The sequence below is a fragment of the Bacillus rossius genome, chromosome 3 (assembly GCF_032445375.1).
Source record: "Bacillus rossius redtenbacheri isolate Brsri chromosome 3, Brsri_v3, whole genome shotgun sequence".
Classification (NCBI taxonomy): Eukaryota; Metazoa; Arthropoda; class Insecta; order Phasmatodea; family Bacillidae; genus Bacillus; species Bacillus rossius.
In genome coordinates, this window is record NC_086332.1 from 115,671,223 (window position 1) to 115,692,665 (window position 21,443).

The following is a 21,443-nucleotide window of genomic DNA, read 5'->3' on the forward strand; positions in this document are numbered from 1 at the left end:
AAACACAACAGGCTGAGTGCTGCGGTAGCACCATGTAATGTTTCTTTTCTGCATTTACACATGGGTCTGTATCTTTTGTTCTTAATTTCGTAATGGCTGTCTCTCACCACATGGCCAGGAATGACCTGGAGAAATCACCAGGCTTAAACTTTCCTAACTTCATCCACGGGACAGTCCAGCAAGAAAAAGTTCTGAATACCCTTGCTGTTTCTCCACAGAGTTAATACAAACACTAAAATCTAAGAAGCACTTTCATAAACTTAATAAAAAAATTACATGTATTATTCATATTTTTCACTATACAGGATAATTGGACCAGAACCATTAATGACAACAATAAAGTTCAATCGTAAGAAGTTTTGGTTTTTTTTAAAAATAATGATACCTGGTTTTTATGACCAATATTCACTGAAAGTGAATGGTTTCATTTATAGTGATCCTGCCTTGTTATCTAATATTTTTACTGAGTATTTTTCCAGTGTTTATGTATCGTTAAAAAGTAAATACCAAGCCAAAACCTCCAATCCATGTTTCAATACAATTTCAGTTCCTACTGTCTTTGAAAAAACTTTCCTAATTCATGAAAATAAGCACAGGTAATTCAAATTTACAAAACTGGTACTAAATTTAATGTTTCTAACCATTGTCCGATGTTCCTTCTTAATGGTCTTTGTAAAATCTTTGACAAAAAAATCTTCAAACTAATAAATTTCTCTCTCAAAAACAATTTATAACTTAATCAACATAGGTTTAGAACTGAAATGTCCACTGCTACCAATTTCATTTCTTATCTTAATTCCATTTACAATCAAGTTACTAATAGGAGTCAAGTTGATGGTTTTTTTTTATCTGGCAAAAGCTTTTGATACTGTAAACCATGTTATTTCACTTGATAAACTATCAAATTTTGGTCTCAGTAATAGATTTGTAAACTGGTTTGCCAGTCGTCTTAATCACAAATTTTTTTTTGTTTTTACTAACAATTTTAATTCTGTACATTTAATGTCAGTTCAGATATACCACAAGATGATGCTCTCTCCCCATTTCTCTTTAATATATAGGGTGTATCAAAATTCATGTTACAACGCTTGAGGGTAGAAAGCTCTTATTATTTGCAACCATTTTTGCCAATAAACATGTTGCCGGAAATGCGTAGTTAAGCCCCTGTAGCCCCAGAAAGAGTCAGCGTAGGCAACCCGTTGTAGAGTGTTATGTTGTGGATGTGCAGGCGTTCGAGTATAGAAATAACCTTTTAATCGTGGCACAGATTTTAATTTCACTCTGAAATCAATCACAGCTTCGGCTTTGTTTCACAACATTGAGATTTTTGCATACGTTTTAACAATGTGACAGCCTAAAGCAACGGCTCAAAAAACACTCCCACCTTGAGCGACACAGAGGTGGCAACAGCGAATCATGTTTTCACGGATACTCTGGAGCATGTGTGGAGTCGACTTTATGATTTCGAACGCTTCAATGATTCGCTGTGTAAGCTCTTCTACCGTTTCTACTGGCGTAGCGTAGATAAGCCCTTTTACGTAACCCCACAGAAAGAAATCTAACGGGGTTAGGTCCGGTGACCTTGGCGGCCATGCGACAGGGCCCGCTCGTCCAATCCATCGGTTTGGAAATGTTTGGTTTAAATACTCTCGCACTTGCAGGGAAAAATGAGGAGGTGCCCCGTCATGTTGGTACCACATCACACGTCGGACATGCAAAGAGGATAGTCCGCCGGACCCATGTGTTGCACTTTTTGAAGGTGGTTAGGGTACAAGAGTTGCTCATGAAGAACTCGCCAAACAGCCATTTTGTCAGCATCCATATCGGAACCTTCTGCCCTTGTGCTTGTATCCGGACTCTCCTCAAATCTCTGAAGTACATCTTCTTCAAAACTGGGAGTATGAACCCTGTGTGGAGCACCAGCATTCGGTCTTGTGACAGCACATTCGCTGAGTAAGTCTTGCAAACATGGTGTGAGCTGGAATCCTACGACCCGGATATCGTTCTTCGTACAGACGACGGGCGGCTCGTCCATTTTGTCTAGCTTCCCCGTAAACAAGCAGCATGTCCGTGTACTCACTAAACGTGTACTCCATTGAGCTCCACTAAAACGTCGCTCTTTTCAGAACCACAGCGAAAGAAATAACACTACGAGTTTGCTTGTACGACAGAACAGTCAACGACAGACCACCAGTGATATCAAAACACACTGCGACACTGCGATGTCACGCTGCGCAGTGCTATGGCACGGCACGAACGGAAGAAAAGAGGTGAGGGCGCCACCAATGGAAGTTTAAAGGGGCGGGGGTCAGCACTCAACATTGTACAGTCCTCTCGAGCGCTGCCCGGCGTCGTAAACACGTAATTCACCACAGCTTTGTCTGTCTCGCATAAAGCCCAACGGGTTGCCTATGCTGACTCTTTCTGGGGCTACAGGGGCTTAACTACGCGTTTCCGGCAACATGTTTATTGGGCAAAAATGGTTGCAAATAATAAGAGCTTTCTATCCTCAAGCGTTGTAACATGAATTTGGATACACCCTGTATTAAATATATATAGATGACATTTCATTTGTACTCAACCATTCCATAGGAGTATTATTCGCAGATGATTGAAAGATTTTTTATCTATTAATTATTTTGATGATTGTTTATTATTTCTAATTGTAATCAATTAAATTAACTGTTTCAAACTTAATCTAGTAGCTCTCAATATTAATAAAACTAAAATATTTATTTCACAAGGAAATATATACCAATGATATTTGACTATAAATTTGAAAGTTCTTGGCATTAATTTAGATGCAAAATTATATTTTCAAGTAAATCATGTAATCTCTACATCAAGAACTCAAATACATTTTTTTTTATGCTACTAATCCTGATTATATTCTTTCTCTTTATTTATCGCTAATCTGGTCAAAATTATGATACTGCTCATTATTTTGGAATTACATTAATTCAAGTGATTGTGAGAAAATTTAAACTGTGTGGTGGTCTTTACTTAATCTCCACTTGGGTTGTCACTTTCTGTAAATACAGAAAGTATATGTAGTGTCTCAATCTAACACAGTTGTGTAAAAAACAGATGAAGAAACATACATAAATATAAAATATGACATATTGTGTTATGTTGTTTTTTTGGTATGGCTGCAGCTAGCTCTGTGCCAATCGCATAGATCTGCACCTAGCTCTATATCGATCAGCTGATCGTTCGCTCCACTGCAACATCTGTATTATTTTTAACCCGTCATTGGTCGCATTGTAAAATGTTACACCAGTGGTCGCGCATGAGCATTTTGCTCACAGACTTAATTTTACGATTAGAGTCGTGCTTAACCACTTTTAAAAGGCGAAATATTTTTCTTATTGCAAATGAAACAACACTGCTTGTTTAAATAATATTTAATATTATTATCACATAATTATAATTTTTTTACATAAATCATCACAATAAACGATTTGGCTGTATACTGAGTATCCTTTGTTTGGCCTACGAATACATCATAAATTAATGCGGTAGTGTTAGAAGCAACAGAAAATCACACATTTTTCACAACTTCATCATTTTCTAGCACAAAAGTTATTATTATATTCTACTGAGTCTTTTGAGGGCACACTAATTTATTTTATACGTTTGAGACTATGACTAATATAACACACATTATGCAATAGAGAATTTCTACATCTAATTTAACTGCTTTCATGGAAATTTACATTTTATAACTTCTAACTCTATTAGGATTCAGCATTTGTTTTGCTTATCTTACTTTACAATATAAGTTACATCAATTTGGTTCGTACAATTCAAAACCTCAAAATATAAAATACACACTAACTACACCATATATTTCAAGTTCCATTATAAACTTAGATGTCCAAATATTAACTAAAAATGCTCACATAATTTCATACATGTTTCTAAACACTATCTCAGCGCACATAGTTTATGGATCATCAGAACATTTTAATATTGTATGTTCATTGCAAATAGGCTTATTGCAGGTGGCACACGATTTAGATGTTCTTCTATTTTTCTTTCGGGGACAGACAGAACAAAATCCTGGGACTGATTTTCGTTTTGATTCTGTTGCTACAGTTGTTCGCAAGGCTACAGGCAAAGTTGTGATTGAAGCACGAGCTACAAGTTGTGGTTTCATTAGCAGCAAAGCTAAGTTCTTTAGAAACACATGTCTTCAGAGTTTTTCTCCAGTATTTGAAGAGTATATTACTTGGCTGTTCATCCCACCAATATTCAACAATGAAAAAAATATTGTCAGAAGCCATCTGCAGCTTATCCTTGACACAGAATATTCACCTTTCAGTTCATCTACAACATGTACTCCGCATTTTGTTAGATTATAAAATGTTATAATATCGGGTTTTTCATGCTCCCCCGAAGTTTCGTCAATTTTGTCGTCACTGCGAAGTGTGGACAGAAGCAACACATTCTTGTTTTTTTTGTGTACATAAGATACTTATGTACCTGCAGATGAAAAAGCGAACATGCTGCTTCTTTGTGCCCTTCCCTTTGTGTTCACAAATAAAGGAGGGATTTCCCGATTTTTTCTGAGTGTACCAACAATCGTAGTATTCTTCTGAAGCAGCTCTCTTACTAAGGGCAGTGAGGTAAAATAGTTATCCATAGTAATTTTCCTGCCTGTATTTATGATAGGGGCAGCAATACGCTTTACCACACTACTTGACTTGTTACACTTATACGGACCCTCAGGTTGTATACCAGCATATATTTCCAAATTGCTTGTGTAGAATTTACGCGAGTCTACTAGGGCATACACTTTTAGTCCATAATTGCCAGGTTTATTAGCTATGTACCTACTGTCGGAACTTGCAACATCCTCGAAATGCTTCCATGCAACCATGGTGGAACTTCTGTAAATACAAAGCACAGAATATATTATTACATTACTGAAAATTCTAGTCAAAAATAAAACAAACATAAAACTATGGAAAGACTACAATTTAATATCTTATTCTGGAATACCTAAGTGTTTTTCAAAAATTATAACATCTTGTCTCACTTCTATCCTAATTCAGCTTTTCAGCTTCCGTATTCAAAAGTAATTTCTTATTTTGATACGAAAATCAACAATTTTTCGACAAAATGTTAATGTTTACTATCATTTATATTGATTGATAATTTATGTGAAATATGTTGTTTTTTTTTTTTTTGTATTTTCAAACAAAATATTGATAATTATAACATAACTTACCTGTTCTGGAACATTCAGCGATTTGTTGAAGAGCCAAAGCCAAAATTTTCTTCCCCCGTTTCATTTCAATAAGTAATACCACGAATCATTAGATTTATATATTAAACATAATAAGTATCACGAGAATATATTCCACGACTAAACACAGCACTTTGCAAACCGAACAGTCGCCACAAGTGTAGCAACGCGATTGGTCGCACTGTGAGCAAAATGCTCATGCGACGTGCATGCCTGTAAGCAATGTCTTATCTCAAGGACAAGTATCAGTTACATCCTGTCAGCCACCTAGTAACTTGATAAGGAAGGTTCAAAACTCAGCTAGAAAAAAGGACACCTCCACGCAGCAATAAAAACAGTAACAGTAAAACAATATTTCTGAGGGTGAGCAAAATGCTCATAGCGCGACCAATGACGAGTTAATTATGGGCGCCACTCTTATGTATATAATGTCAGGTGTTTATAAAGAATAAATAGGATTATACACATAAGAGAAAATTAGTAAAAGTTTCAGGACAAATAGTTAGAATGTCGAAACAAAGGGAATTGGGATATTTTACCATACATAAAACAGACAATAAATTACAAACGTAATTTCTAGGTCTTATTTAATAAAACAATAAATATTCAAATTAGTAACTTGACATGGCAACTAAATATGTGTTTTAACATGCTCAGGAATTAGGTTGCACACATGAATACATATACAAAAGTCCGTTTTATCCCGTTTGTAAAGTTCGTTGTTATCAGTTTAGGAGCGGCGATAAATGAGTAAATTATCATATATGCTTTCAAAGTTCACTTCAATTAAAATGTACCGCGGCGTAGTTCATAATATGCGTCGGCAAAACACCGTGAGATCCTATCCCGTTTAACCTCTGGGTATAGGAATTGGATTGTGTATTCAGAGTAAATTTAATTAAAACACGTCTGTCTTTAGTATTTGACGTAATTTCACATATTACTTAAATGCTTTACATTTGTAGGGAAACAGATATGACTATTTTTGGTTCGTAGACACGGTCATTTGCGATGGAGGAAATCGAGTCAGATATTACTCACGTATTTTCACTCCTAAGTTCGCATCAGTTCTGATGCGCCCTATAATAATTACATATAATTACTGTAGACGTCGTTTAGAAACATCCTTTTTCTTGGATGACCTAAATAGCTTCGTCGAATTTCATATTATTAAGGGATCCAAACCCCGGCGATTTTGACTGTGACGCCACAATTTTATAACTCTCTATTCTTAATTTTAGTTCCAAACTCTTCATTATTGCAACTCGGCCTCTGATTGGCCGGAACAAAATCACAGTTAACGTAATTTAACACTATAATAAAATCCGACTTCTCCCAAAACGTCTTAAAGTGTCAAAACGTCACAAATTTAAAATGTTATTTTTCAGCAATAAACACTCTTTTATATAAAATCAGTGTCAAAAGCTGAAATCACCGTTAAAACCAATAAGGCCCTAGAGGGGTCTAGTCAATTGATGCTTAATTGTCAGCTGGAATTATGTCAAGGATTCCGACACACGTAGAGACGTTCAATTGCACAAAATAAATCGTTCAAACGGAAAAATATAAACAAACGACGATAAATATAATAAAATGTTAGTAAATAAATAGTTTGTTTACTTTCTGTGCGTGAAGTAGTCATAAATGTAACAGCACAGAATAGACTCTCTTTCTGACCGTAGAGCATATCTAGATGCATTTTGTATCAAAAATTATTACAGTTCTAACAATGCAAATACATTGTTGACAACACACAACTTAAGGAGTTCCACAATTTCACAATTGTTTGTGAACTACCATATGCACAGACTATAAAAGAAATTGTACGACATATAGATTAATTTCTGATTTTAATAAACTCAACATTCTGGCCAATAAACTTAAGTAAATGTTCACAATCTCTGTAATCTATATTTAGCTTATTTGTGCTCAGTTTATATAACATTGTTTTCCACTTTCTGTTCAATAATTTAAAGCTTGACGTCTTAAATTTCAATATAGCTAGCACTAGCAGCGGGTGGGACCTTGCTCTTGGGACAGGAAGCCTGGGGAAGAGAGCGGGCGGTCTCTCCACTAAGGGAGTACAGGGGCCGGTCTGATGCCCCAGCCCGGCCAAACTGTAGGGACTGGAGTTGCCTGTCTTTTTACGCCACAAGCAAAGCATAGTCTCTTAGTCTTACTCTTTGTCTTTGTTTTATTGTAACTTATTGTTGTAACTACCTGTATTCTGTCATTATGATGTATTATTATTGTGTTTATTTTGTGTCTTTGGGTTTGACGTGTCTTTTGTTTGTCGTATCTGTTTAAATTTTTTTTTTTGTTGCTATAACTGTTGGACTCGCTCACCTTACGTGTGTTGACCATTTGCGGATGTGCCTACCTGTTGTGGATGCCCCTCAGGTAGTGCTTGCCCGCTCTTGGTACCGGTGGAGGGGAGTGTCCTCATACTTGCAGTGACCATTTTGGTTTGTTTGTCCTTGTCTGCATTTGTTGTGCCCTCGGCTATTGGTGGGCATGTGGCAAATAATAAATAAATAAAAATTTAGTAAAAGTTTTTTCCAAACTAATTTTTCCCAATTTTTTCAAGTCTAAATTACTCATTTCTAAGTTTATCATTTATGAATTGTTATGTTGGAAGTTTTATTTTATTGTATGATAAATGCATTAAAAAATATAATATGTAACCCTTTAATTTTTTTTAGGTTAATTTTTTTTGGGTGAAATTGTAGATTAAATTACATGTTAGCTATGGTTATTATACATCTAGTAAAATATACCTACATGTCAAAATTAATTCATCAGTAGGTAATTTTCTTTATTTTTAATCTACAATTAAAAAAATAACTGGGACTCAAAGTATTAAAAAATTTATAGGCATCCTACTTAGGACTGGTTTTACCTCCTCCTGCTAAGTCTGGAGTAAAGCTAACTCTCAGTTAAGCTAACCTCCAGTTAAAGAATGAGTGGTGTATTAGGACTTGTATTTAGCCAATGGTTTGCTAGCAGAATGCTAAAGATGTGTGTGGTGTAATATTGGCTAAGTTGGTAATGAAATAAACTAGAATTTGGCAACATTTGTTTTTTAAGTGCTGCAAGACATCTCTCCAGTAGTTCTCTGGTAGTCATTTGTTGGTTTGAATTTTGAGTGTGATATTGGGAATTGTGATGGTAATTATGATGGCTGTAACTTTAATATGGAATGGAAGATTGGAGATGTAATAATTATACTCTACAATACTCTACAAGCATTACCATTATTTTGATTTAATTACCAATGAATTATTACCATGTTAACCAAACGTATTATATACTTCAACACATATTCAAGCTAAGTGCATATTTATTTAGTTGCTCTGTGACTTGTTCTAGACTGTGTATATGTGGTGTTTACAGTATGAAAATTAAAAAAAAAAGTTAACTTATGACCAACCTATTGTAGTGGTGGTAGAGATGGAAAAAATTGTGAAACTGTTAATCTTAATATGTCAGTAACAACACATTGCTGTCATCATTGTACAACAATGTTGTAAACTTTATTTGGCACAAAATTTCCTAAAATAAATAAATCTTTGACATCTAACTCTCTTTGCACACCCCATATCCTCTTCACTGGCACAACCGTACCACCGCCTGCTCCAGGACGCCTCTTAACTTCGTTGAGTTGTCGTTAAGGCTCTCAGTCCATGCCCACTCATAATATTTTGTCCCGAGATTTGCCTCATCTTTATCAGCTTCCCTCCAAATTTTTAACACCTTCTCCTGCCTTTTTTCTTCCACCTTCCTTCCCATTTCCAGCACCACCACCGGAATTCTGAAGTTGCTCTTTCCCTCCATTACTGAATACCTCCCTACTGTCTCCACCGGTCAACTACACCCAGTGTTTCCCCTCCACTGCCTGCTCACGCCCCCTAATGACCAGCGGAGTGGCCCATCCAATCCCTGCTCCCACACTGTCTGACCTATCCTTCAACTGAGGGTTTCCTCCCCTGTCTCTGGTGGTCTCTCCAGTGCTCTAATCCACACCGGTGTCACATTGCTTGTATTTTTTTTTCCTTTGTATCATTTATTTAAGTAATTATGTTAAACGTGATTTCAATTTTCCAGGAATTATTATTTTTTCTCTACAGAAAGTAACAGGACGTAGAGCAATGAAAAATCACCTTTGTACAACATAGTGCATTATATCATCTTGTAACAATGTGTAACTATTTGTCATACTATGTAAATCCAATCTGTCAGCAGTGGATGCAAAACATTAATAATTCAAAATTATTGTTCGTTCGTAAAGTTCTCAATGTCAACGAATAATCGCATGTTATACATCACCATTATCTTTTCTGAAGCTTAGCTCCGGGTTAAACAGCTAGCCATATAGGTCATCCATGGTAAACTTTAAATGAGATTATCTCAGAGTAGTGTGTTAACTAATGATTGTAAGATGAAAATACAAGCTACCCAGCAGTTAAATTTTAGCACTAGGTTTAACCAAATGTGTTAAAACTGGCCCTTAATGCATTTAAAAAGAAATTGATTTGGTTTGTCAGCATAGTAAACATTTTTTGACTTGTCATCAAATGTATCTTAAGAAGACTCTTTACAGTAACATGCATAGTGGAAACAATGTTTCAAGCTGAATTCTGAAACTTTGTCAGTTATGAATTTCTGCCTTTTGCAATGCCAGATGGCACAGTCTTGCATTCATTATTCCGAAGCAGGGAATGCAATATTCAGGCAATAGTCCTTGCTTGTATCCGACAGTCTCGAGCTCACCCTTGTTATGTGTTATGTGTTACGTGTTGAGGTCGGGGAGAAGGTCTTCTTGTCCTTTCCTGACCCAATGGGGAATTAACTTGTCTAGAAAGATTTGCTTTACATACAAGTCGAGGTGCTTTGAATCATGTTTAAGAGGGTCGTATTCTAAGTTATTTTGCTTCTAGGATTTCCTGTTTTTGCTCATGATTTTAAGTAAATTCAAAATATTACAATTTCTAATTGTTTGTAAAAGGTTTGGTCAGTGTAAAAAATTCTTATTAAAAACTCGTAGGAACTTAATGGCAAATATTTGTCAGTCTGGCATGTATCGAAAGCATGAAAGCATATATGCAGTTTCAAATTAACCATTTGCATGTAGTCTTATGTTGTGAAACTCTTAATTTTTAGTATATAATTTATAAATAAATTAAAATGAGATTTTTTTTTTCCAAAATCATAGAATCTTGAAATACTCAGGTTTCTATGGTTTGGAGAAAAACTAATTTTAATTGATTAATGAGTGAAATACTATATAAATGAAGAGTTTCACAAAATAGACTACATATGAAGGTTGATTCAAAACTGTATTACACATGATTTCATGCTTTTAGTACATGCTAAGACTGACAAAAAAAAAGTTGCCATTAAGTTCATAAAAAGTTTTCAAAAAGCACTTGTTGAACTGATAAAATCTCGTATAAACAATTTATATGGTTACGTTTTGAATATACTTGAAATCATGAGCAAAAACACGAAATCATAGAAGTGAAATAATTTAGGATAATACCACCTTGAGAATAGCAAAATGAAAGTGTCGTGAAAATGATGAAGTGCAGTCTGAAAGTGGACACACACACACACACTGTCGCTGCAGGTGGGGGACAAGCTGCCCAGCGCGGAGCTGTACGAGGACAGCCCCGCCAGCAAGGTCAACATCAGCGAACTGTGCGCGGGCAAGAAGGTGGTGCTGCTAGCGGTCCCTGGAGCCTTCACGCCCGGCTGCTCCAAGGTCGGTCTGCCTCGGGAACATTGCGCAGTCACGGCTCATTCGGTCCGCAGGCTCTTGCCAACTGAATATAACACTATGCTTACTGTACTTAATAAATGGTGCCACGCCATTATTTATATTGCAGGGTTGCTACGGTCAGGGAAAACCAGGAAAAGTCAGGGAATTTCATGGAGCCTGGAAAAGTCAGGGAAATTAAGAAACATACTGGAATTTGCATAGAATTGTTACATTCTTGTAAAATTTACCAAATACATTTTTGCCCAACTGCAGTTCAAAACGTCACCGACATCAAAACTAACAAATAAATAAATGAATAAACGCTTTACGGACTTCGCATAACGATCTGTTGTGCTGTGCAACGCGATCGATACTGACCATGATCGATACTTCCCGCGATTCCGATTAGTCGATCGTGGCAGAGTGGAAAAAAATGGTTATGATGGCTGCATTTGCTTTGTTTTCGTGAGACGTTTACCGTTTTGTGCTATGGATTACGGATAAATGAAAATAAAGGCCTACGGGCTTACCTTTGGCTTGGAGTGTGTGTGAATTGTAGTTTGTTAAATTATAGTGTGTGGTTTTCAATTTTTTTGTAGAAACGGTAATATGTAAACTAGTGATGGGCAGAACGGTTCTTTTGACCGAACCGGTACTTTCGGATCAGTTCCGTGAAAGATTCGTTCAGAACGATTCGTTCATCTCGGTCATTTCGTTCTTTTCTGTGAATAGGATCTGGCTCTTTTATCAGGTGTCGTAACTCGTTCATCCTTTAGAGTATTGGCTACGTGTTTGCTTCCAGCCTCCCCTCGTTATCGCGTGACCCGATAACGAGAGGAGGCTGGATCGCGTGGGTGGTTATCTTTATCTACTCTGCATGGGTAAATGAAATTTCAAACGTCTAGTTGTATACTGACTGTTATAAAATTATTGACTGTTGATCGCTGCAAATGCTTCATGCAGTGATTCTATATAATACGGGAGCATTAAATCTAAGAATGTTAGGTACGAAGTGATCTTTCTTAACTTTAATTTGTAATCGCACTATTATAGCTAGTACTTGAACATTGCTTTTCGTAGCCAGTGAATCACAGTTGCGTATATGAAACAAGATTATTTATATTGTATTACTTTTTAAGTTACAAATATTAATATACAGGCTATTTACACTCTAGAGAGAGTAAAGTGTTTACATGTAGACCAACACATTTAGAGAAAAAAGACAAAAATTGAATACTACTACTGCGATTCAGTATGAAGAGAGAAAAATGAAGTAGGTACATTAATTAACACCTAAATGGTAAGTGTGAACATTTGTAGTTACTTTCCCTGTTATTTTTAATTCATGTTTTTTTTCCCCCCAAATTTGTGTATGTGAATGTGAAAACGCAATTTTAAACCACTACTTAACAGTTGACATTTTCAGGTATAGATACTTTTCATGTTACCCTATTTTATTTGATCAGTTATCGTTTGCTCTTATGAACATGCTCACGCTGTGATTACTAATTCTTCAGACTCCTGACGTCATGAATCATTTCACGAACGAATCAGACCGGGCGCGTGGCCGGTTCTCTCATCTCGTTCTCTCGTTCTCTCCGCGTTTTCGTTCTTCCGAATCTTTCAAGGTACCGGCTCTCAAAGAGCCGGTTGGTTCTCTCGTTCTCTCCGCATTTTCGTTCTACCGAATCTTTCAAGGTACCGGCTCTCAAAGAGCCGGTTCTTTACATCGCGAACGAATCGCAAGATTTCGTTCTCTCAAAGATTCGTTCTTTTTGAACGAATCGTTAACGAACGACCCATCACTAATGTAAACCATTTTCCATTGTTTACATTGGTTAACAGCATGAAGAGGAAACTTTGAGCGCTTTACTGCGTAGTTCGTTATAAAATTAGTAACCACCACCTTAAATACGATAGTATGTGTGTTTTGCCTTGATTCCAATAGCATTGACTTTAAATACATATATATTTAAATAAATAAACATTGCATGTACGAAAGTTTTGGAATGTTTTTAAGGCGACGTTAATTTCAAACTTGAAACGAAACAAACATGGAAATCAAAAATGTCTCAATTTTGTAGAAAAGGTTTGTTTTTTTAAGAAAACTGACATTACTTTCTCTGAGAATTAATATGTAAGATAACGAACATCACAAGCAGTAAACATGTGATACGATTTCTCTGACATTTTACTACAAGTTTTTCCCAGCTTTTGTAAATTTATTTTTTTGTTTCTGCTCATTTGTAAACAATATGGACCTAGGCCTTACAGTGTGTGGTCTGATATAAGAAAGTGGTTTTCCATGATAGCCCTAAATTTATGCCTCTGCTTTTTGAAACTGAAAAGCTATCCAAGTTCTCTGAAAAGTGAGTTGTTATGAGTAAGTATATTTAAAGATTTTTTTGTTTAGTAGTACATATTTCACTACATTTATACATAGTTTTAAAAAAAATCCATGTTTAGGTACATTAACAGATTAAATTAAATTTATTATCCCTTAAGTGTAGTTAGTCTCGACACTTACTGTTGAAGAAAAAACTTGTGCATTTCCAGATATACTAAAGCAATCCCACATGGAGTATTTCTCTATATACCGACAACAGCTTGTCAGGGACATAAAGATTTTGATCAATTACAAAAGACATATATTAACAGTTCAATATGTGTGAGATAAAAATGCCATATCCACACTTTCCGCCTTATGCTACCGAGTACATTATTATTTTAATGGCCTGGAAAAATTTTCATTTAGACTGGAAAACCTGGAAAAGTCAGGGAATTTCATATCTGAAAATGTGTAGCTACCCTGTATTGGCATTTTGTCTTCACCGTTGGCACCAAAATGTTACAAATAAATGGTGGAAACGGGAATAGGGAACGTGTATAAAACCTTACATGTTTACTTAAATCTGAAGAGTGTGGGAATATGAAGTTTATGCCATGAAATTATTGGTAAATTAATAGGCTTAGTTTACTTAAAGAAAATCATTAATTCTCTCCCTGAAAATTACCTTTGCAGACAAGCCCTGTAATATTGACCATTAAATCACTTTAAATTAATATATATGTAAGTTATTCACTAGTATTAGAACTCATCATTATTGACTGACCATAATTTCTTTTGCATTTTTAGTAAAACCAGATTGGTGTTAAGTTGTTTTGTCAATGGCACTAAAGTTACTTGTACTCTGATTTATTTGCAAACCATGTATTTCTACTCCATACAGTTTTTACAAAAAATGTTTTGTAATTAGATATTTTATTAGTGTTCAACCTTATTAAGTATGCAAACAATTCTAATTGATGTTAATATTATTACTTTCTTATTTTAGAACTAGGTACTTAGTGAGGTGATTTTTCTAAATTCCTTTGTTGATTTCTTTTATTCAGTACTTTTCCATTACTGAGTTCTCATTCATAGGCAGTGTTTTAAAACTTCCAGTTGGTTTTCTGAGGAAAGCATGTTTGGGTTGTTGCTTTTAGGGTGTTTCACATTTGAAATTTCCCCGAGAATTTTTTGGGCTGCTGAGCCTTTTGTTTGTGTGTGCTGGAGTGATGTGTACCTAACAGCAGACCACAGCATTCTTTGTTTAATTGAGAATAGTATTGTAGAGCAGCGTGCAAAGAGACATATTTATTATTACATTGGTAGGTGAAATAATTTATCAAAGCTTTTCCAAAATAATGTTAATTTTAGTTTTTTAATTGGAAGCAAGTATTGGTAAGTTATGGTTGTGATGGTTCATGTAGAAGTTTTGACATAATTATGCATTTAGAATGAAGTAGTGACTGTAGACTAAACGTGAAACTGAATTGCTTAAAAAGGTTTTTCCTGCTGGTAGCTACCACTTGGGAAAAATTGAGAAAAGACTATTGTGTAACACTTAGAATAGTGGGCAATTTCTAGTTTACATCAATAAACCTTCTATTATTCTGTGAGTAGTAACTTAAATTTGTTTTGCAGTTGTAGTTCATTGTCCTGTTGGTATATTCTGATTTGAGGTTTTCAAGATGCAGTAATTAAATATTGTATTTATGGAAATTGGACATGCCCTAGACACAGTACAGGGATGAATGTGTGTGTTCAAAATCTGACCTAAAAATTTCGTACAGAGGGCCTAAAAATAAAATACCATTTATACCATTTGTCTAACAAAAAAACATTGGAGACAAAAATAAGTTATAAAATTGTAGACAGTATCTATAAAAGATGTTTTAAAAATTATTTATGATATCTTTTTAGATACAAATTTGGAATGTAACTACATAAGTAGGGCTTATTCTTATTTCTATGCTATGCAGATGTAATCATGTTGTGTGTTGCAGACTCACCTGCCTGGCTACGTGGACAAAGCTTCAGAGCTGAAAGGCAAAGGCTTCCAAGAGATCATCTGTGTGTCTGTGAACGACCCCTTCGTCATGGCAGCCTGGGGCAAGGAGCAGAAAGCAGAAGGAAAGGTCATTAAACACTCTTCCGTTTCTTCTAACAGTGCTTGACATGTTGCATGGGTTTTATTGTATCATTGTTAAAGAAATTTGCTTCCTAAAAACAAAAACTTATATTTATCTTTTCACCCACCTAGGACTCATGCTTGCTATTACCAAATTCAGAATTTTTAAACAACCAATGCAGACAAATTCAGGAAAATGGAAATAGAATATGAATTCACCTATGTAACGGCGAGAAAGCTAGATCGTCTGTCTCTCTTAGAAGACAGAATACCATATTTACCCGTGTATGGGTCCCAGATTTTATGCCAATATTTTGTTTAGTAAAATGCAAAATTTCCAATTTGGGTATAAAAAAAATAATTTTGCACTGTTATAGTTGACTATATGCTTAAATCACTAGACTGATTTGGTTTTTAGTAAATATGTCATTGTAACTGACTCGTGCTACTGACAAAATAAATGCCCAAGTGGCTGTAAAAGCAACGGAAGTGTGTGAGCAAAAGGAGAGCGGGGAAAGAGGATTGTTATTTTTTAACAAATACTGCAAAAATGTATATTGGCATACTTCATTTATTAAGAAAAAGAACCTTCTTTAGTTATGATGTTACTCTAGAGCCATAGCATCATGGTGAGAAATAAAAAATTCACTTAGATAGGTTAAGCAGCACAGTTACATATAATAACCATTACATTAATTTAGGTTAAAATAGGGCCGGCCCGCAAATTACTATGACAAAGCATAATACTAAATTACAATAATAAAAATGTCATAATAAATTTAACATTTAACAAAACAAGACTAGTTTTGTATTAAGCTTTTGCAGTCTTATGCACTTTTATATTAACAAAAAAAATATACATAATTTCATTTGGTGTCCGAAATTGCCATGCTGTCCACGATGCACGTAAATTACACTTTTCCGATGCTTTTGAAAGCCCAGTAGAATCAGAAGCTTGGGGAGGGGGTCTTGCCGCGGGAATAGGCTCATGATGCCAGCTACTCATACGCTGTTGCTTGGAAATTATTACGTGGACGGTGGTCCTTGAATCTTGGGCTGGAATCCGTCTCTTGGATTCTTGGACCCTGCCTGCAACAGAGATCCATTCTTGCGAATAAGACCTGTTTGCAGACAGTCCCAAAAAACATTGGCCTAAAAGGCCTGAAAAGGGTGTGGGGGGAATCTAGCGAAGAGAAAAATAAACACTAACCAATGCAGGGTGGATGATGCAGTCACTCAGGGTGGAGTCGCGTATTGGAGTCCAGACACACGCGACGTGATTTTTACTAAGAATTCCATCATTTAATATAATTTAAATAAAACCATAAAAAGAAAACTACTCTAACACTTCCACTATGAAACTCTACTGGCTGGCTAAACAATTCAATCTAAATTAGGGAGTTCATCCCTCGTAGTCTGTTGACTACATGGTACAAGTGACGGCGTTCTTCTTGGCGGAGACAAGCGTCAACGATTACGGTAGTACCAGCCAAAAAGGACCCACGTGCCGAAGTGCCGGTGCGCGTGGAAAGAGTCTTAATTAAAAACAGTGTTCCGCCCTGGAACAAAGGTTGGGAGGCGGGGGTGTACCGAAGATATCCGAAGATGCCCGAAGGGGCGGGGCGAGAACAAAACACAAACCGAGTGGTTAACTAGAACTTTGCGCGATCACAGCGCTATCTAAAGGGCAACTCCGAAAACAACCGCCTATCGACTCTAGCCAGGTCGAGGTGGTGATGCCTGTGTTCTTATGCTGTAGCCAGTGCTGCACTCTGGCGGCCTAACTGAGAAACAGGCTGGAGGGTCATAGAAACGTCCGCTAGTGTGCACTGGGCGCACTCGCAACCAGCAGACAGAGCTAAGTTAGGGCTTTTTGCCGCCGCTAGAGCTTGTTGGGGGCTCTGTCGGACAAGGGCGTAGGTATGTACTTGGAGAGAGCATGTACTCTGCGGGGGTTCACTGGAGGTCGATGCTCCGGGTAGGAGTTTCCAAGAAGCCACAGGGGGAAGAAGAGGGAAAGGGGGGTCAAAACTTGCTAAGTCGCCTGGGAAAGGCGTCATGTGGACCGTCCCGAGGCGTCGCCACGGACTGTAATATGCTCCTCGACGTGCTACCAAACAGCTTACCTATGCTTGCCTCTGAGAAATGGTTACAACTCGTCAAGAGCTGTTGTATGTATATTTAGTCATGCAGGGAAATAATGTTACAGGCCCCGGGCGTGACTGCAAGTGGGAGAAATGTAATCCTGGCTGCTAACGTCGTCTTTAGACTTGCAAAAGATCAGATTTGCCCCTGAGAAAATTTGCCTCGGGCCACTGCAGCAAAGTTTAACTAAGTAGAGTACACCAGCCTAACAAAGTGTAAATCACTCTTGTGTAACCAATTTACATGGAAAATAAAATTTACAAAAATAATTTTAAATTATAAAAACAATTTTAAAAAACTTGCCGAAATACCTTATTTCCGGCACATCATGAATAAGTATAAATTGTTTAATTACTATATCTCAGCAGTGAGAATGGTGCTCGGCAAGAGAAGGAATTAAAAAATTAACCAGCCAGAGAGAGAAAGAGGGAAAGGGAGTGCGTGCATGTGTGTTTAAGTGCGTGTGGTCACACAACACTGTTTAAGGTGCTCCCTCTCTGTCTCATCGTCGTGAACTGGCACCTTACACAATTATCACGTCTATCTCAATAGGTTTTTGTGATACAGCTGCATCCAAACATTGTTTTTGTGTGAGATTTCCTATGCTTCCTACAGCAACATTTCATTTATGACAAAACTGCTGTAAAGAACGTGCTTGTTTTTACTGAAGAAACTGACAAAAAAATTGACAAAGAAATAAATAGCCTGCAGTCTTTTCTCTTTTTGGTAAGACAGGAAGGGAAATATGGGTATAAAAAACATCAGTCTTTTCCTTTGTATTTTTTGTTAAATAGTACTATGGTGAAGGGGGAGGGGAGAGGAAATGTTTAAATCAAAAGAGGGGAAAGACGAAGGACATCAGTGCCGTTTCATACGCAGCAATAAGCTGATACACGGATCGTAAAGACTTCACTTGTATTCTACTGGAGACAGTTAAATGGCACTATTCATATTAGAGGGCGACCCTTACGTTGAAAATGTTAGATTTTTGTGGCCCAAAATTAAGTTTGTGACCCATACGATGGGGCGACCCTTCTGCGGGTGAATACGGTACTATCTCAAACTTAGGAAGGCTTTGCCATAGTCAATTCTTTCTTGTTATTACAAGCATAACTTATTGTGCTTTAACTTGGCCTACCATGAAAAAATTCTGGAAATTTTCCAAAGTACATCACATGCCATATTTTAAGGTTAAGATGTAATTTTTACAGAAAAGTAGGTGTTACCTGTTTGACATTTTATTATTTCTTGTAAGTTTTTTCCTGCATAGCCATGCTTTGTGAAGTAACGTGTATTATAATTTTAGTTACAGACATGATATTTGTTCATGTATTTATTTTAATACTGTCAGTTTGTTTTTATGGTATTAAAGAAAATGTTACATACTTTATACAGTATTATTGCTGCAAGTCTTTATTTTTATTGTTATATAATATCGTACAGCACTGTGAATACCAACCCAGGAGTTAACAAGTACTGTATTTATGGCTTAGATGCCAATCTATTCTCTAGCATTGTTTAGTGTTTTGTGGCAATTTCAGGCCAGAGATGCTTCACTGTTTTTTTCCAAGATGAAAATGCACGAATATATGGTCTAAACTATCTGTTATGGATTTTGTTGGGTTATTTTAATGCCACAGTTAGTTTACACAATTTCTTTCATAGTGGCTTTTATTTATCTATTTATGTGGGATTTGTTCTACTGGTAAAAACAATGTACACTATGTGTTTATTCGGCCATAGGATAAGCAGTGTTTCAGCTGAGTTGAAACGTGTTTTTTTTAGGCATGTTGACATTGACATTGGCACATATAAAGGTAAGACTTTTATAACATAAATTATTTTCGTGCAATAAAATATTGAAGCACGAGAAATCAGTCTTTAATCCACTGTAGTCACTTAACCTAGCATTTTATTGGTGCGCTGAAGTTTCTAATGATAGTTTTGTAGTGTTTTGTAAACTTTGTAAAACAGTTTTAGCCCTTAGTAATGTGGGTAAACAGGCTCCTATGAGATGCATAAAGAGGAAAAACCATCAATATATTTCCAGAGTGGTGGCTTTACCATAAATTAAAAAAGTAAAATCCCGAAAAGGATTTTTTCAAACACTGCAGACGTTCTGCTATGCAATTCTAAAACAGCGTTAAAAATTCTAACTTGATTCTGAGAAACTCATGTTTATAGGTGAATAAGTGTACCTTGGGCAGTGACCTTCAAAACCGCCATGGTGTGCTTCAATAGCATAACCGAGCTTGTTTTCAGCTAAAGATTGACTTGATTGTTGTCGCCACACTACTGTTTACTTGATACCAGCTGCAACTTGATCCTGTGGTCACCAGAGATCCCTAGGAATACAGTATAACTGAGGCTGTTTTCTAGAAGGTAGGGATGTATAATGTTAGTGTGTTACGGCCAGGGTCAAGACCGTGCCTGATGTAATGTGGCAGGTGCGGATGCTGGCGGATCCAAGCGCCTCGTTCACTAAGGCCCTGGGCCTGAGCGTGGACCTGCCTCCGCTGGGAGGGACGCGCTCCAAGCGCTACTCCATGGTGGTCGAGGACGGCGTGGTGAAGACGCTCAACGTGGAGCCCGACGGCACCGGCCTGTCCTGCTCTCTCGCCGACAAGATACCCGTGTGACTCGCACTGGGCGACTGCAGACATGGTCAGAGTTTACTGTGGGGGTCGCTGTTTCGGATTTGATAGTATGTGAATACTTGCAGCGTTGTTTACTTGATACCATTTAGGTCTAGGAGTGCATTTGCATCGCAGTTAGCTATATTTCTGCTATCATCTACTTGATGGGGTTCTTTTGATAGTCTATAGTGATGTACCCTTACCTTAAAGGCACTGGGGCTCACATACATATGGCATACACCATATTACAACTGTGCAAACACGACTCAACAATTATGAATGTTTGTGCTACAGCTTTGCTGTAGGCACACTCAAATAGTCTCACTAGTTTGTTCGTTCAAATTCATTAGTGCTTAAATTTTGCAGAAAATTTGTGGGTAAAAATATATTTGAATTATATGTTTTACAGATTTCATGGAAGAGAATTTACAAAATTGTATAGTTACAGAATTAACACAATTGTATAGTTACAGAATTTACAGAACAGAGATAGACAAGAAACATTAGCATTTTTTTTATGCATTGACAGTTCAGGCTATTCATATTCAGTTTTATTCAGTATAGTTTATACCACAGGTAAATAAATTTCTATATAAAATGTAATTATATTTTTATTATATCTTGTGATGCCATAGGTTAGATAAAATCAAATTGTATCTTATTTCTGTTTTTTCTCTCTCTCTCTCTCTCTCTCTCTCTCTCTCTCTCTCTATATATATATATATATATATATATATATATATATATATATATATATATATATATATATATATATATATATATATATATATATATATATGTATGTGTGTATATGTGTGTGTGTGTATATATATATGTATGTATATATATATATATATATATATATATATATATATGAACAAGGTACGTGGATGCCTCTAAGAATAATTTTTGAGAGGGACTATTATATAGAAAATAATTAAACGTACAGAAATAATTCCTAGGAGGTTAGGGAGTAACCTGAGAAAATTTTTGTGTATGTTTATTCTTTTTAGTAAAATTCAGTTATACTGTTTATACATTATCATCTGACTTTTGTATATTGTAGAGCCTTCTCTAAAATTTATTTTTATGCCTGTTAAATCATTTTTATCGTGGAAATTTTCTGTATTATCATAAATTTTGAATGTATACATGACAGTCAAAATGTAAAGTCACTTCATCTCCGAAGTTGCACGAAC

At 36.2% G+C, this 21,443-nt stretch overlaps 1 protein-coding gene across 1 annotated transcript in view; it reads left to right on the forward strand.

Moving 5' to 3' along the window:
• The window catches only part of LOC134531181 (peroxiredoxin-5, mitochondrial), a 32,708-nt gene extending 11,803 nt beyond the window's left edge, over window positions 1-20,905 (forward strand). Inside the window, exons 2-4 of the mRNA XM_063366817.1 lie at window positions 10,878-11,012; window positions 15,339-15,470; window positions 20,056-20,905. Of these exons, the coding sequence (XP_063222887.1) occupies window positions 10,878-11,012; window positions 15,339-15,470; window positions 20,056-20,247 (459 nt within the window). The 3' untranslated portion in view covers window positions 20,248-20,905. The remainder of the gene's footprint in view (window positions 1-10,877; window positions 11,013-15,338; window positions 15,471-20,055) is intronic.
• The last annotated feature ends 538 nt before the right edge of the window (window positions 20,906-21,443 follow it).